This window comes from Sminthopsis crassicaudata, chromosome 1 (assembly GCF_048593235.1).
Source record: "Sminthopsis crassicaudata isolate SCR6 chromosome 1, ASM4859323v1, whole genome shotgun sequence".
Classification (NCBI taxonomy): Eukaryota; Metazoa; Chordata; class Mammalia; order Dasyuromorphia; family Dasyuridae; genus Sminthopsis; species Sminthopsis crassicaudata.
This window is the reverse complement of record NC_133617.1, coordinates 401,208,420-401,225,992: the sequence shown is the minus strand read 5'-3', so window position 1 is coordinate 401,225,992 and position 17,573 is coordinate 401,208,420. Positions and strand designations below refer to the sequence as shown.

Genomic DNA, 17,573 nt, shown 5'->3' with positions numbered 1-17,573 from the left:
ACAATACAAAATAGAAAGTGTTGATTTGTGGTTTCTAAGTCAGGAGTCTGTTTCTGTTTGAGTTTTACACCAGTGTCTCAAGTCATGCTAGTTCTCTTATTTATCATTAAATTAATGAATGAAAATGAAATATGAGAACTTTATATACATAAATGAACTGATGCAGAGTAAAATTAGCTGAGCCAAGAAAATAATATCCCAGTGACTTCCGTAATGTAAATGGAAAGAACATCACACCAAAAATTCAAAAGTAAATATAACAACATTATAAAGATCAAGGGGGACTCAAATGAAAAGACATTTCAAGATATTCATGAAAAAATCTGAAAACATGTGGAATGTATAACACCTGTGGAACCTTCTATCTTCACAAAGGAGTAGAATGGGAATGTCTTCTCATGTCTTTTCATTTGAGTCCCCCTTGATCTTTATAATGTTGTTATATTTACTTTTGAATTTTTGGTGTGATGTTCTTTCCATTTACATTATGGAAGTCACTGGGATATTATTTTCTTGGCTCAGCTAATTTTACTCTGCATCAGTTCATTTATGTCTTACTGTGCTTCTCTGTATTCATCATGCATATCATGTACAAAAAATTTTTTTACACACATTTTTTAAAGTGGTGATATTCCATTCCATTCATGAACCACAGTTAGCTTAGCTATTCTCCAATTGATGAGTGTCTACTTTGTTTCTATTCTTATCATAAAAAGTGTTACTATACTTGTGTTGGAGTATGTGGGAATTTTTTCTTCTCAGTGCTATCTTTGGACTAAAAGCATTGTAGTGGAATCTCTGGTTCAAAGGATATGGACATTTTAGTCATTTTATTTGCATAATTGCTAATTGCCTGTCCACAACCTTTTTAACATTCACTGTTACCATATTTGGTCATTTTTGCCAATTTTCAGGGTGAGATTAAACAACTTAAACACTTATTTATGTTGTAATTCTCTTATTAGTGATTTGTGGCATTTTTTTTCATGTGGTTATAAATATTTTGCAATTCTTCTTTTGAGAATTCTTTGTTCATATCTTTTAATTATTTGTCTCTTAGGGAGGATCATATAATTTAAAACTGGAGGAATGTTAGAAACCAGCTTTTTTTTTTTTTTTTTTTTTACAGATAGGGCAGTTCAGATCCATGAGATGAAATGAATTAGTCATATAGTAAGTAGCAGAGACCAGTTTAGACCTCTCTTCTATTCCATGGATTTCCAAGATCATGTTTTTTCATAATTATATACTTTAATATTGTAATCTTGAGGTGTCATTCATCTGGATATATTATTATTTAGCAAAATGAGGAAATCTGTTGATATTTCCCAACTATTCAGAATTTCAAATTCTTGTTACTCACTTTTGTTCTGGCCTGTTCAAAAAAAATTTTTTTTTCCTTTGTGTTTCAGTAGATTTGTGATCTCGTCAGTGTTGGTAATCACTCTTGTGGTACAGATTAAAATGCATTTATGTCCCTTTATTTTGTTCTGTTCTTGTCTATTATCTTCACCTGAATCAAAGATCTACAGAACATAGTAGGACCTTTCTCTGACTTCTGACATTATGTGACTATCAATGCAGATGTTTCCTTATATTTATCCCTTACAGAATCTCTTCACGATTGACCTATCACATTTTCCATTCATGTATATCTTTGATGTATAATTTTGTTCTTTAGAGAATCACATCAAAGTGGGGCAACTCTAATCTGTCATCCAATATCTTTATCCATTTGCCTTGAAGCTCAGTTTTATTCTTTTTTTGTCCTCCTTTTTTCCCCTTAAAAACTTCAAGAAAAATTTACTTTTTTATTGTCATTTTCCTTTCTTCATTAACCTTAATTCATTATGGAATTCAAAATATCTGATGCTGTTCTTATAGTACTGGCCTCATTTTTGTGTTTCTCTTCAATCTTATATCCATTTTTTTACACATACCTTTTTTAAAAATTGCACCAAGGAGGCAGCTAGGCGGTGCAGTGGATAGAGCACCAGCCTTGAATTTAGAAGGACCCGAGTTCAAATCTGGTCTCAGACACTTAACACTTCCTAGCTGTGTGATCCTGGGCAAGTCACTTAACCCCAGCCTCATTTAAAAAAAAAAAAAAAAATTGCACCAAAACCATTTGGCGAAGAAATAGACTAGTTGATCAATAGATTAGGTTCACAGGACAAAATAATCAATAACTATAGCAATGTAGTGTTTGACAAACCCAAAGACCCCAACTTTTGGGATAAGAATTCACTATTTGACAAAAACTACTGGGAAAATTGGAAATTAGGGCGGCAGAAAGTAAGATCAAAATGGGTTCATGATATAGGCTTAAAGAATAAGATTATAAATAAATTAGAAGAACAAGGATAGTTTACCTCTGAGATCTGTGGAAGAGAAAGGAATTTGTAACCAAAGAAGAACTAGAGATCATTACTGATCACAAAAATAGAAAATTTTGATTATGTCAAGTTAAAAAGCTTTTGTACAAACAAAACTAATGTAGACAAGATTAGAAGGGAAGCAATAAACTGGGAAAACATTTTTATAGTTAAAGGTTCTAATAAAGGCTTCATTTACAAAATATTTAGAGAATTGACTCTAATTTATAAGAAATCAAGCCATTCTCCAATGGTCAAAGGATATGAACAGATCATTTTCGGATGAAGAAATTGAAATTATTTCTAATCATATGAAAAGGTGCTCCAAATCACTGTTGATCAGAGAAATGCAAATTAAGACAACTCTGAGATGCCACTACACACCTGTCAGATTGGCTAGGATGACAGGAAATGATCATGACCCATGTTGGAGGGGATGTGGGAACACTGGGATACTGATACATTAGTTGGTGGAATTGTGAATGGATCCAACCATTCTGGAGAGCAATTTAAAACTATGCTCATGCTCAAAAGTTATCAAACTGTGCATACCCTTTGAACCAGCAGTATTACTACAGGGCTTATATCCCAAAGAGATCTTAAAGAAGGGAAAAGGACCTACATGTGCAAAAATGTTTGTGGCAGCCCTCTTTGTAGTGGCTAGAAACTGGAAATTGAATGGATGCCTATCAATTGGAGAATGGCTGAATAAATTGTGGTATATGAATGTTATAGAATATTATTGTTTTGTTCTAAGAAATGACCAGCAGGGAATTATGCCCAAAAAGTTATCAAAATGTTCATACCCTTTGACCCAGAAGTGCTACTACTGGGCTTATATAAGGAAATACTAAAGAAAGGAAAGGGACCTGTATGTGCCAAAATGTTTGTGGCAGCCCTTTTTGTAGTGGCTAGAAACTGGAAGATGAATGGATGTCCATCAATTGGAGAATGGTTGGGTAAATTATGGTATATGAATGTTATGGAATATTATTGCTCTGTAAGAAATGACCAGCAGGAGGAATTACAGAGAGGCTTGGAGAGACTTACATCAACTGATGCTGAGTGAAACAAGCAGAATTAGGAGATCATTATACACTTCAACAATGATACTGTATGAGGATGTATTCTGATGGAAGTGGATATCTTCAACATAGAGAAGAGCTAATCCAATTCCAATTGATCAATGATGGACAGAATCAGCTACATCCAGAAAAGGAATACTGGGAAATGAGTGTAAACTGTGAGCATTTGTTTTTCTTCCCAGATTATTTTCACCTTCTGAATACAATTCTTCCTTTGCAACAACAATAACAAAATTCGGTTCTGCACACATATATTGTACCTAGGATATACTCTAAGATATTTAATATGTATGGGAATGCCTGCCATCTAGGGGAGGGGGTGGAGGGAAGGAGGGGAAAAATTCAGAACAGAAGGGAGTACAAGGAATAATGTTGTAAAAAAAAAAATTACCTATGTAATGTCAAAAAAAAATGTTATAATTATAAAAAATAATTAAAAAAAAAAAAAAAAGAAATGACCAGCAGGAGGATTTCAGAGAGGCCTGGAGAGACTTACATGAACTGATGCTGAGTGAAATGAGCAGGACCAGGAGATTATTGTATACTTTAACAACAATACTATATGATGTTCAATTCTGATGGATAGGGCTCTTTTCAATAATGAGAGGATCCAAATCAGTTCCTGTGATGACCTCATTAGCACCCTGGATACCTTAGAATCAGCTGGAGTCAGGATAAGCAAAAGTCCTTGGTCTTTATTCTTGGTCTTTAATGGTAGAAGTGAAGGGAATGGACACATAGGATCTCTGTAGCCTTACCTCTTCGTCTCCCACCCATAAGTGACCCTGGCTAGTCTTACTTCACCCCCTAGTCCCTCTACAATTCTCTGTATACACCAAACGATTTGGCCAGTGGGAAGGGCCATTTTCCAAGCATATTTTTACAGAGTATTGTCCAATTGGTAATTAGCCTTAAGTGCTCAATTGTCTAACCCCAGTGCATTGACTCAAGAGTTTCCACCCTTTACAAGTTCCAATTGATCAGTAATGAATAGAACCAGCTACCCCCAGTGAAAGAACACTGGGAAATGAGTGTGGACCACAACACAGCATTTGCACTTTCTGTTATTGTTTGCTTGCATTTTAAATTTTCTTCTCAGGTTATTTTTACCTTCTTTCTAAATCCTATTTTTCTTGTGCAGCAGTATACATATATTGTATTTAACATATTCTTTAATATATCTGACATGTATGGGACTACCTGCGATCTAGGGGAGGAGATGGAAGGAAGGAGGGGAAAAGTTGGAACAGAAGTTTTTGCACGGGTCAATGTTGAAAAATTACCCATGCATATGTTTTGTCAATAAAAAGCTATAATTTAAAAAAAAATGAATTTGTTTTTTGAGTTCCCTGTTCATCTACATTTTCATTTGGGGAGTTACTTTCTTGATTCATTGGCATAAAGCATTGAGTCTTGTGGGTACAAGTATAGTATAGCTAGCCAAATGTTTGTTTGTTTGTTTTTCCTCTTCCTATTTAATTTTTGGCTAGGGAACTTGAATTTTCTCTTCAGGCAACATAATACAGTACCGATAAATTTTGAGTCATAATCCTTTAGTAACTTTTTTGTATCACCATCTATAGAACTATTATTATAGTTTTCTAATAGAGATAAAATATAAAATTTGTTAGTGCTTTCCTTCTTTCTTAATTTTTAATAAAATCGAGCTTCTGGAATACTGATGATAAAAGGAAGAGCCATTAGGAAGTGTGTAGGGGTCTTAGAATTTTTTGAATTGTTTGAATAATTTTTTTATTCCTTTTGTTGAAAGCATTAAGCAAACACTTTATCATCCTATCTATTTTGTCATATTTATTAAATAAATTGTGATAAATGTTTTATCTTCATTAATGTGACAGTTGACTTTTTTTTAACTGTTTATTTTTAAAATAATGCAATTCTGATCTTATAGTACTTTGCATAATGCTTTCTTAGTGATTCAGTATCAGTATATCTACCTATATATTGCACTTTGCAAAAACTTTTTTGAAATCTTTATTGAATTTTTAGCACATTTTGCTCCAGTAGGAATATAACGGTCTGGCATTTTTCTGAGAAGTTAACTTGAATTTGATTTTTTGTTAAATTCAGCTCAAGCAGTTACATATTTTAGGAGCTGTCTCTGAATTATGATGTTGATGCAACCTTTTGAATAGTAGTTGGAATAGATCTTAGATGTCATCTAGTTTAACCACCCACTAAAGTGTAGGAGTCCCTTTTATAACCTCTCTGACAGTTTCCTGGTCTTTGCTTGAATATCTTTGAGTGATCAGGCCTGTTGCACAGCTAGATGACTCTAGTTGCTAGAAAACTGTTCTGTGTCATAGAATTTAGAATTTTCTCTATTGAAGAAACTTGAGAGATCATTTTGCTTAGCCCCTTTATAAAGCCACCATCAAAAACAAAAGGAAAATACATTATAGTCCCTTCCCTTTGCAGAAGAAATAATTAAATCATTTGCTCAAAGTTAATATGGTGCCTTAATGGCATTCTTTTTGTTACTCCACACTTTCTTGTGTTCATATGAAATTTGCTTCCTTTACAGTCTGTTCTTCAACCATTAAAAAAAAACCCAAAACTCAAATATTTATTGAATGCTTAATATAACTTTTTATCCTTTGGTCTTGCTTTTAGCATCTGTAACACCACAGCTAAAGTCTGCTACTGATATTTTTTCCATATGACAATTCTTCAGATGGTTGAAAATTGTGTCATTGTTTTCTCTTAATTTTTGTTTCAGACTAAGCGTTAAGTCATTTAGTGATTCCTTTGTAATATCATTTACAAACGCCTCACCCCCTCTCCTTGGGAAGAAACTCAATGTAGGAATCATTCTTCACCCCTAATTCTCTTTAATGAGATGTAATTTTGTGTATATAATGAAAGGACTAGACATAGTGATCTCTGATGTTTCTTATAGAGAGAATTCTAAATTATATCACATTAAAAGATCTGAGTAGGACTTTTTAATAGGATGAAATACAGGTTCAATGTAGAATCTAATTGCTGAATATTTGCACTTTCTGTTTAAAAAAATTTAGTTTGTATATGTATATGCACACAAATACACAGGTATACCTCAATACCTTAAGAATCTGAAATTTTGTCAGTAAGGGTTGTTTTGATTGCTGCCATTTGGTATCTCCACACTTTGGTAGTCAGTCATAAATCTGGGACTAAAAAAGTTAAGCATTCTATGACCAACCTGGTGAAAAGCTTCCCCTCATTTTAGCTAGATTTAGCTAATTCCTATCCAATGATAGGAATCTAGCCGGTTCCTGGACCTGTTCTAAAAAGATCTGGCCAGAGTTATAGATTGCAAACCCCAGGGTCATCATCTCACCATAATGTGTGGCCTCTAAAAAAGATTGTAGTAGAAGACAGATATGTTAATAAATGCCTGCTCTGGTAAGTTTTTATACCTCGTATTATAGAGGTCAGTGCTGGTAGTCTCTCAAGCTGGAAAAGGTCTTTGGATTCTAGATCTAGAATTAGAAGGGTCTCCAGGAGTTGGCTTATCCAATCCCTGATTTTATGGAAGAGGAGGACTAGGGGATTTCAGTGCCTTGTCCAGAATCCTGCAGGATCCTTTGATTCCACTGTAAAAAAGCTGCTTTGAGAATGGACCTAACAATGAATTCTTTTGTCTGAGGATGAGTATAACCATTGATGAAGGGTTGGCCACCAGGAAATCTATTTTTTTCATCCCTAGAGCCTCACATCTTAAAATGTGGCACCCAAAATTAAACACAGCACCTGAGATGTCCTTGGATGAGTTGAGTATAGTGAAAATGTCAGATTTGTTTTTCTGAATGCTGTATTTCTTTTTCAACCAAGAATATGTTAGTTGGATGAAATTGCTAAAAAAACAATTTTCTTTAATCCAGAGAAAGACAAAAACTTCATTATTAATTTGATTCATGAATATTGAATAGTGGTGCCTTATAAAATGTAATATAGCAGCTGCTTAAATAGTAAAACATGCTTGCAGTATGAGACAGAAGTTAGATCATGACATATAGCTTAGCCTGTAATTTTAACAATGCCCCTTTGCAATCACTTAAATTGAAATATCCCTTGATTATTCTTATATTAACTAATGCTCTGTTTGTTTAATAAAAAAAAAAGCACTCTAGTGTCTTTTAATGATTACAAATTATTTGATAATAGTTTTGAGCAAAATGTCTGTTTTTCCCCCATTCATTCCAGCCAAACCAAATTCTTTAGGAACTTTAATTGAAAACCAGCATTTTAAGAATACCCAAGATTTAGTAGTTTTCCATAACACCTCTAAATAAAGTTAACATTGCTTATTCTTATCTCTATTGGTTAAGTAATGGCAAGGTGGGAATCTCATTTTTTAGCTTAACATTGTTTTAAAGAATCTCTTAGTTTTAAACTGTAAGGGTTTTTCTGTAGTTTTGCTGTGATAAAGCTTATGCTAATCATTTTATTTTGGGGAGGGGGTAAAACAGAAATATTGTCTTGTTTGTCTGAGATAATGTATACTGTACGGGGCTTTAGATATAGAAAGATTAAATATAATGTAAGAGCTTTCTAATGGGAAAAAAAAGACTTGGAGAGGCATGCGTGAGGCAAAATTTGATATGTTCAAATTGATCCTTTCTTTTTTGCAGAAGTGGGGGATTATTTGGAATCCCTTATATGCTTTCAAATATAATTAATGTGTTGGCTGGCTTTGCTTTTTTTCTTTCTTGTTTGAATCTTTGCTAAGTGTATGTGTGAGCATATAATCAGAATTGCAGGTGATATATAAACAAAAGATGTCAATAAAATAAGATTTTTTAAAATGTTAAATGAAATTTCTGCAAGAACTCATTTAAAGTTGGGGAAATTGGTCAAAACTTTATGGAGATGGCAGGAATTAGGTGTTAAATCAAGATCTTGTAATTTTTGGAGGTGTATGAAAAAGGAATAATTATTTTTATTTTCTAAATTATAACTTATTTTCTTTTATGCTCAGGAGTATTTTATTTTTCCAAATACACATAGGTTCCACCATTCTTTTTTGTAAGATTTTGTGTTCCAAATTTTTCTCCATTCCTTTCTTATTCCCTCTCTTCCCAAGATAGTAAGCAATTTGATATAGCTTATACATATACAATCCTTTTAAACATATTTTATCATATAAGAAAAATCAAACCAAAGAGGGAAAAAAACACAAGAAAGAAAAAAACAAATAAAAACAAGTGAAAATACTATGCTTCTATTAACTTTCAATTTCCATAGTTTTCTTTGGATGTGGATAGCATTTTCCATTCTGAATTTATTGGAATTGTCTTCAATCACTGGATTGCTGAGAGAAGCCAAGTCCATCATAACAAAATCTTGCTGTTACTTTGTACAGTGTTCTCTTGGTTCTGCTCACTTCATTCAGTATCAGTTCATGTATGTCTTTCCAGGCTTTTCTTTCTTCATCTCAAAATTGTCTGTTTATATCCTTTGAAGGTCTTATAATTTTTTTTAAAAATTTTTTATTTTATTTTATAATTATAACTTTTTTTTGACAGTACATATGCATGGGTAATTTTTTACAACATTATCCCTTGCACTTACTTCTATTCAGATTTTTTCCCTTCCTCCCCCAACCCCCTCCCCCAGATGGCAAGCAGTCTTATACATGTTAAATATATTACAGTATATTCTAGATATAATATATGTGTGTAGAACCGAATTTCTTGTTGCACAGGAAGAATTGGATTCAGAAGGTAAAAATAACAGTTTACACTCATTTCCCAGTGTTCCTTTTCTGGATGTAGCTGGTTCTGTCCATCATTACTCAATTGGAATTGGATTAGCTCTTCTCTATGTTGAAGATATCCACTTCCATCAGCATACATCCTCATACAGTATCATTGTTGAAGTGTATAATGATCTTCTGGTTCTGCTCGTTTCACTCAGCATCAATTGATGTAAGTCTCTCCAAGCCTCTCTGTATTTCTCCTGTTGGTCATTTCTTACAGAACAATAATATTCCATAACATTCATATACCATAGTTTACCCAACCATTCTCCAATTGATGGACATCCATTCATCTTCCAGCTTCTAGCCACTATGAAAAGGGCTGCCACAAACATTTTGGCACATACAGGTCCCTTTCCCTTCTTTAGTATTTCCTTGGGATATAAGCCCAGTAGTAGTATGGCTGGGTCAAAGGGTATGCACATTTTGATAACTTTTTGGGCATAATTCCAGATTGCTCTCCAGAATGGTTGGATTCTTTCACAACTCCACCAACAATGCATCAGTGTCCCAGTTTTCCCACAGCCCCTCCAACATTCATCGTTATTTGTTCTTGTCATCTTAGCCAATCTGACAGGTTGTAATGATATCTCAGAGTTGTCTTAATTTGCATTTCTCTGATCAATAGTGATTTGGAACACTCTTTCATATGAGTGGAAATAGTTTTAATTTCATCATCTGAAAATTGTCTGTTCATATCCTTTGACCATTTATCAATTGGAGAATGGCTTGATTTCTTATAAATTAAAGTCAATTCTCTGTATATTTTGGAGATGAGGCCTTTATCAGAACCTTTAACTGTAAAAATGTTTTCCCAATTTGTTACTTCCTGAAGGTCTTATAATTTTAACAAATGGAGATAAGAAGAGTCCACTTCAAGGATGGGATGGTTAGGAGTAGAGATTGTGAATAAAGATAAGAAGGCTGGAGAGGGCAAGACTGGAATGGCAGACAGTTAGTAATATGGTTTGGCTGGAGTGCAGACAGTGTGAAAAAGAATAGTGTGATAGATAAGATGGATTGGAAGCAGATTATAGAGCCCAAAATGCTATGATAAATAATATATGCTTTATTATGTAACCAGTGAGGAATCTGTGATCCTACAGTATTAAGATTTTAAATAGGATGATATGGTTAGTGTGAAGCTATGAAAGACTGCTTGAGCAACAGGATGAAGGGTGGTATGAAGCAAGGAGAGGGCAAGCGCAGGAAGTCTGGTTAGGAGTTGAGTAGATTTTTCCTAAATTTTTTTCTCAAATACGTACAAAGATAGTTTTCAGCATTTACTTTTACAAAACCTTGTGTTCCGATTTTTTCTCCCTCTCATCCTCCTTTCCTTTCCCCAAGACAGCAAGAAATCTGACATAGGCTAAACATATGCATTTCTTCTAAGCATAATTGTGCCTTCTTCATGCTGTGCAAAAAAAAAAAAAAAAAAAAAAAAAAATTCAGATCAAAAAGGGGAAAAAAGAAGAGAGAGAGAGAGAAACAAAAACCAAGCAACAAACAACAATGACAGCAAAAGGTGAAAATACTATGCTTTGATAATCATTCAGGCTCCATAGTTCTCCCTCTGGATGTGGATCTGAGTGCAGTGTTTTCACTATTTTTGTCTCCATAGTTCTCTCCCGATTTGGATGACACTTTCCAGTACAACTCTATTAGAATTGCCTCGAATCAATTCATTGTTAAAAAGAGCAAAGTCCATTAGAATTGATCATCACATAATCTTGTCACTGTGTGCAATGTTCTCTTGGTTCTGCTCACTTCACTTAGCATTAGTTCATGTAAGTCCAGACCTCTCTGAAATCAGCCTGTTCATCATTGCTTATGGAACAATAATATTCCATTACAGTCATATACTGTAACTTATTCAGCTATTCCTCAACTGATGGGAAGCCACTCAATTTCCAATTTCTTGCCACTATAAAAAGAGGTACTATAAACACTTTTGCATAAGTGGGTCCTTTTCCCCCTTTTATGATTTCCTTGGGATACAGACCCAGGAGTGATATTGCTGGATTAAATAAAGGGTATGCAGAGTTTTATAGCCCTTTGGTCATTGTTCCAAATTGTTCTATAGAATGGTTGGATCATTTCACAACTCCCCCAACAGTGCAACAATGTCCCAGTTTTTCCAAATCCCCCACAAATTCAGCATTATTTTTTCCTGTTCTCTTAGCCAATCTGAGAGATATGAAGTGGAACCTCAGAATTGTTTTAACTTGCATTTCTCTAATCATTAATAATTTAGAGCATTTTTTTCCCATATGGCTAGAAATGACTTTAATTCCTTGATCTGAAAAATTGTCTGTTTATAACCTTAGATCATTTTTCTATTAGGGAATGACTTGTATTTTTATAAATTTGAGTCAGTTCTCCATATATTTTAGAAATGAGGCATTTATCAGAAATATTGGTTGTAAAAGATTTTTTTTTCTCCCAGATTTCTGCTTCTTTTCTAATCTTGGCTGCATTGTGTTTCTTTGTGCGAAAACTTTTAAATTTGCTGTAACCAAAATTATCCATTTTGCATCTCACAATGTTCTTTAGTTCTTTGGCCATAGATTCCTCCATTTTTCATATATCTGATAGGTAAACTATCATTTGTTTTCTTAAGTTGCTTATAGTTATCACTCTTTATATCTAAATTATGAATCCCTTTGTACCTTATCGTGGTATAGAATGTTAGGTATTGACCTGGTCAGTGCCTAGTTTCTGCCACACTAATTTATAATTTTCCCAGCCATTTTTGTTATAGTGAATTTTTATTCTAGAAGCTGGAATCTTTGGGTTTATCAAACATTAGATTACTATAGTCCTTGACTATTTTTGAACTTAAAATATTCTACTAATCTACTACTCTATTTCTTAACAGTACCAAATAATTTTGATGACTGTTGCTTTATGATACAGTTTTATATCTGGTACAGTTGGAGCACCTTCATTTTCATTTTTTTTTTCATTAATTCCTTTGAAATTTTTGACCTTTTGATCTTCCAGATAAATTTTATTATTTTTTATAGCTCTATTTTATTAGCTAATAGAGTCAGGAGTCATGAAATTATGATTTATTATTAGTAGATGCTTGATTTATCTACCTATTTTATATACCTAAATACCTGGAGTCACAAAAAATTTTCCGGGGCAAAAAGGGCTTGCAAGTGGAAAAAATTTAAGAAGCCCTGGTTTAGGGTGATGAGAGTCTAAATGAAGATAGCTGCAGTGTGAATGAGGGCAGGAAAGTGGACATTATAAAGAGTTAGTCTTTATAGCACCTGGTGTACAAAACCTTGTATTCCAGATTTTTTCCCTCCTTTCCCCCATCCCCTTCCCTAGTTAGCAAGTAATCCAATAAAATAAACATATACAATTCTTCTATACATATTTCCACAATTTTTGTGCTGCCCAAGAAATATCAGATCAAAAAGGAAAAAAAAATGAAAAAGAAAACAAAATGTAAGCAAGCAACACTAACCTTATTAAGATTTTTGAAGGTAAGGATCATAGTCTACTTTTAAAATATTCCCCAGAGCGCTTGTTTGTTACCTTGTGTAGTAGTAGTAATAGTTATTATTTATTCAGTTCTTTTTTTGCCAGGCATAATGCTAAGTGTTTTACAAATGAGGAAACTGAGGCAAACAAAACTTAAGTTATTTTTTCTACACAGTTATTAAATGTCTGAGACAATATTTGAACTGAAGGTCTTCTTTTTCTAAGCCTGATGAGCTATCTTCTCTACCACCTACATCTTCCTTGTATGTCACAGATACTCAAATACTCATTGGTTTTTATTACTAATTGAATGTCTAATTTTAAAGAAAGTATTCTGAAAGACCTAGGCAAATAGGTAGCAAAAAAAAAATCTTTTATTGACTTTTAAAATAAAAGCTACAAATTTGTTTTGAGCCATTTTGGTTTGGTCTTTTTGTATGTTTGATCTGTGAAGAAATGAAAACAGATTTCTTATTTCAATCATATGAAAAAAGTCAGCTGATCCTAATATACAAGTTGGCATTTTTTTTTGCCATGGACTGTGAACTAAGTGTCCACAGTATATTTTTGTTATGCATACATTTCCAGGGAGACTCAAACTAGCATGTGGATTTAGGATTTATAGCTGCAGAGGTAGTTGTCATAAGTTTATTTACCAATTAAATAATTTGTTTTTTTCATCTTTAAATTTGTTCCTTTGTGATTATTAGAATGGCACATTTTAAACAACTATTTAAGAACAAATCAATGAAATATATTTGCATAATTTTAAGAGTTTATGTTCCTTTAAGTTATTTATTTGTTTATCTAACATTTATTAAGTTACTTTCTGCAGGGTGAAACACAAAGGTAAAATACTAGTTTGTGGATAAAATATAAATGATGAATAAAATAGGTATGTTGTGTTGTTCCTGGGGCACTGTGTGATTTATCATGCTTTCTTTTATTTGAAATTTGTAGGTGGAATCTAAATGCAGCTCTGGAGTAGTGGTTTTCGTGGTCTGAAATAACTGTGGGATATAAGCAGATAGGGGAAATTTTGAAACAAAGTAGAGTAAATAAGGCTATTTTTTTTTAATGTGGCAAATAATTTATTTAAACACACACATATAACTTTGTGATTTTTATAAGAAGAATTTAGCACAAGTAATTTCTTATAGAGCAATTGGAGGGAAAACCTGTCTCCTATAGATGACTCTTAGGAAAGATGTACATTTAAGAAATTGAAGGACTTTTAACATTTAAAAAATATCTTTTTATAGAGAAAGTTTCATTTTATGTCTCTTTTCTGTTTGCAGATGGACATGTCTTGGATTCAAATAGATTTGCCATTGTGGGAGCAGATCTCAGAGACTTAAACAGCTTGGAAGAGAAACTAAAGAAATGTAACATGAATACACAGTGAGACTTTTTCTTTAACCTCAGTGTGTTTTGTGAAGTTATGCTAAGAAAAGAAAAACTGGAAGTGGAAGTACAGTATAATATTATGTCATGTGATCACTATCACAGTTTTTTAAGTGGAATATTTTTTTTTTCTTTTTTTTTTTTTTTTTTTTTTGATTTGCCTTGCATTTTTTTTTATTATATATATATATATATATATTTTATAATATTATCCCTTGTATTCATTTTTCCAAATTACCCCCCCTCCCTCTATTCCCTCCCCCCGACGACAGGCAATACCATACATTTTACATGTGTTACAATATAGTCTAGGTACAATACATGTGTGCGAATATCATTTTCTTGTTGCACAATAAACATTAGAATCCGAAGGTACATGCAACCTGGGCAGACAGATATTAGTGCTAACAATTTTCATTCCCCTCCCAGTGTTTCTTCTCTGGGTGTAGCTACCTCTGTCCATCATTGATCAACTGGAAGTGAGTTGGTTTTTCTTTATGTTGAAGATTTCCATTAAGTGGAATATTTTGAAACTAAGAATTAAATTTTTGGATTCAGAATATAGCAACTTCAATATAGCTAACACTTTATCTTCAATTAATAATACTTGTTTATCATTATTTTTATTCTGATTAGTCTTTCCATTTCACTTTGAATGGATTACATCTACTTGAAACATTTTTACATTACTTTTTTTTCCCTTTTTTTTTGTTTTTTGTTTTTTTGTTTTTTTGCTTTTTGCTGAAGCAATTGGGATTAAGTGACTTGCCCAGGGTCACACAGCTAGGAAGTGTTAAGTGTCTGAGGCCACATTTGAACTCTGGTCCTCCTGACTTCAGGGCTGGTGCTGTATCCATTGCGCCACTTAGGTGCCCCTTTTAATTACTTTTAATGATTTTATAGTTTATATGCTTTCTTTTAATACTTTAATCTTGGTCATGATGTGTCTGATGTAGCAAATGATATGGCACTAGGTCATGTGCCTTAGGAGAAGCACCAGATATCGGGGTTTAGTCATGTGAAGAATTCACAATGACTGTCTCTTTGGCAAAAGATAGATTTATTTAGGAGAAGTTACAAAATGAAGATATACAATACACACCAGGAATGATAAATATAAAAGAGTTGGGAGAGCATAAGAAATGTTTTTTAATAAGTAGTGATGGAAAAGACAAGTTCCTTTGTGGAATTCATAATTGCCCAGTAGAGAGGGAATACCCTGTGAGCCTGGGACATGCCCTTGGTTGGCAGGCTAAATCCTGAAAAGGACTTAGTACCCCAAAAAGAATTAGTTGTAAGGAGGAGAAATGGGGTCAGGAGAGGAGAGAGATAAGATATAGTGGGGTTATGAGAGACATTATGTGGCATGGGGGGACGAGAAAGGGGAAAGACTTAACAAGGCAGAGTGCTGTGGCAGATTGACCCAAAGAGGTTCAGCAAACATGGCATGGGCCATAAGTAGATTTATAGGGCTAATTTAGCCTCAGGGAGTTGGCATAACTCAGATTTCTGGATTATCTCCACAAAGGATAGGACCTCAGATTCAAACTGAGCTCTGTCAGAGCCTTCTTTCTGCCTGCCCCAGGGAACAATTTATCTGTGCTTCAGTTTCTCTCTGCTCACCATACCTACCATTCAGGATTTTGTCAGTCATATAATTTTAGAGCTCAAAAAGGCATATATAGAATTGCAGAGTCTTCAAGTTGGAAGGGACTTCAGAGTTTGTCTAGCCTTGATCATAACCTAGCTCTGCTACTTAATATCTATAAACAATTCATCAATAATTTATTTAAAAATCTATTGTATGCCTAGAGAGAGGCTGTGTAGTGTAAGTCGTTAGAAGACCAGCCTAGCAGTCAGGAAGATCTGGATCATATCTCTGTACATTATTGTTGTGGCCTTGGACATGTCATTCATTGCCACTCAGTGTCCTGATCAGCTCTCTGAGATCCTATAAATCACATAACAATTGTCCATTCATACTAAATAAAGGGAATTTTTTCCTTGGGAGTACCTTAAACCAGTAAAAGCATCAGTCCTGACCAAATATATGCAAAGTACTATGCTAGATGCTTAGGATTCAGAGACAAATGAAACACTGTTTTTCCCTAATATCTGCAATGTTTTCTTAGTTTCCCCTCTCTCAAGTTTCCTATTGATACTTTTAAAGCCCATTTGAAATGTATGCTTCTTTGTGAAACTTTTTTTGATCAAGGACAGAAATGAAACAATTGCTTTCCTGGAGTATATATGCTTCTGAAGGACAATAGCATATGCATAGGTAAATTTAGAAAGGGAGAGAGTATAGCTTTTGGGGTATATTAGGAGAGACTTCCTAGTGGAGACAGTGCCTGAACTGAACCGTGAAGGAAAATAAGACAGACTGTGCAAAGGTGTGGATAGGAGAGGTAGAATGTAAAATTCCAGCAACAGGCAGTAAGCATGCTTGGCTGAAATGTGTGCACTAAAATCAATAAATCAGCCAATCAGCAAGTATTAAGTACCCACTATGGTTACTAGACTATGCTAAGTATTGGGAATATAAAGGCAGAAACAAAACAATTTCTGACTTTCATTGAGAATCACATTACATGTGTCAGGAAGGCAACATATGTGTGTATGCATATATGTGTGCATGTATAAAATCAATACTAATTAATATAAAGAGGAAGGCACTACAAGTTGAGGAGATCAGAAAGAGGCTTTATGCACAGGAAGGTGGTGCTTGAACTAAGCCTTTCAGGAATCTAGGTACTTGAGTTAGAAGAGCAGAAGTGGTATATTCCAGGTAAAGTGGTGATAAAGGTACCAGAAATGGTAATATGAAATTGATTTGGGAGAGCATAATTGTAAAATGATTTTATGAAACGAATATAATAGAGATTCGGTTCACAGCATAAAGAAATTAGGTCAGAAACACTCATCACAGGTAACAGATTTTCTGTTTATTACTTGAATAGCACATTGGCTCAAACAAATATCTTGAGGCAAGGCAGGGTCACAAATGAAGAAGCAATTTGCTTTTGGTGGGGATATGACTTTTAAGGTTTCAGGGAAGGAGGGGGAAATAAAAGCAAGATCTAGGGAAACATGTGTGTATTGAGAAACTGAGTTTTTCATTAAGACTATCCTAACTTTCATCAAGACTATGCTAACCAAGGAAACTTGAGTTCTCATCATGGTTGACAATAGGAACTAGATGGGTTGTTTTTAACAATTCCCAAGGATAAGCTAATCTAGTTCACAAGCTAGATGGTCTAGAATTTCCATCACAAGGATAGAGAACAGCCTGGACAGGGAACCAGGAGATGATATTTTGTGTGTATGAACAGGAAGAAAGCCAGTTTGGTTGGATTGTAGATTGGAGAGAAATAATATGTCATAAAACCTGGAAAAAGGTTAGATCTGAGTTGGGAAAGGCATCCGATGCCAAATAGAGGGATTTGGCAT

At 33.9% G+C, this 17,573-nt stretch overlaps 1 protein-coding gene across 1 annotated transcript in view; it reads left to right on the top strand.

The window, feature by feature from the left end:
- The window catches only part of LCMT1 (leucine carboxyl methyltransferase 1), a 104,180-nt gene that overhangs the window by 39,836 nt on the left and 46,771 nt on the right, over positions 1 to 17,573 (top strand). The window contains exon 6 of the mRNA XM_074280030.1: positions 14,018 to 14,120. Within this exon, the coding sequence (XP_074136131.1) occupies positions 14,018 to 14,120 (103 nt within the window). The remainder of the gene's footprint in view (positions 1 to 14,017; positions 14,121 to 17,573) is intronic.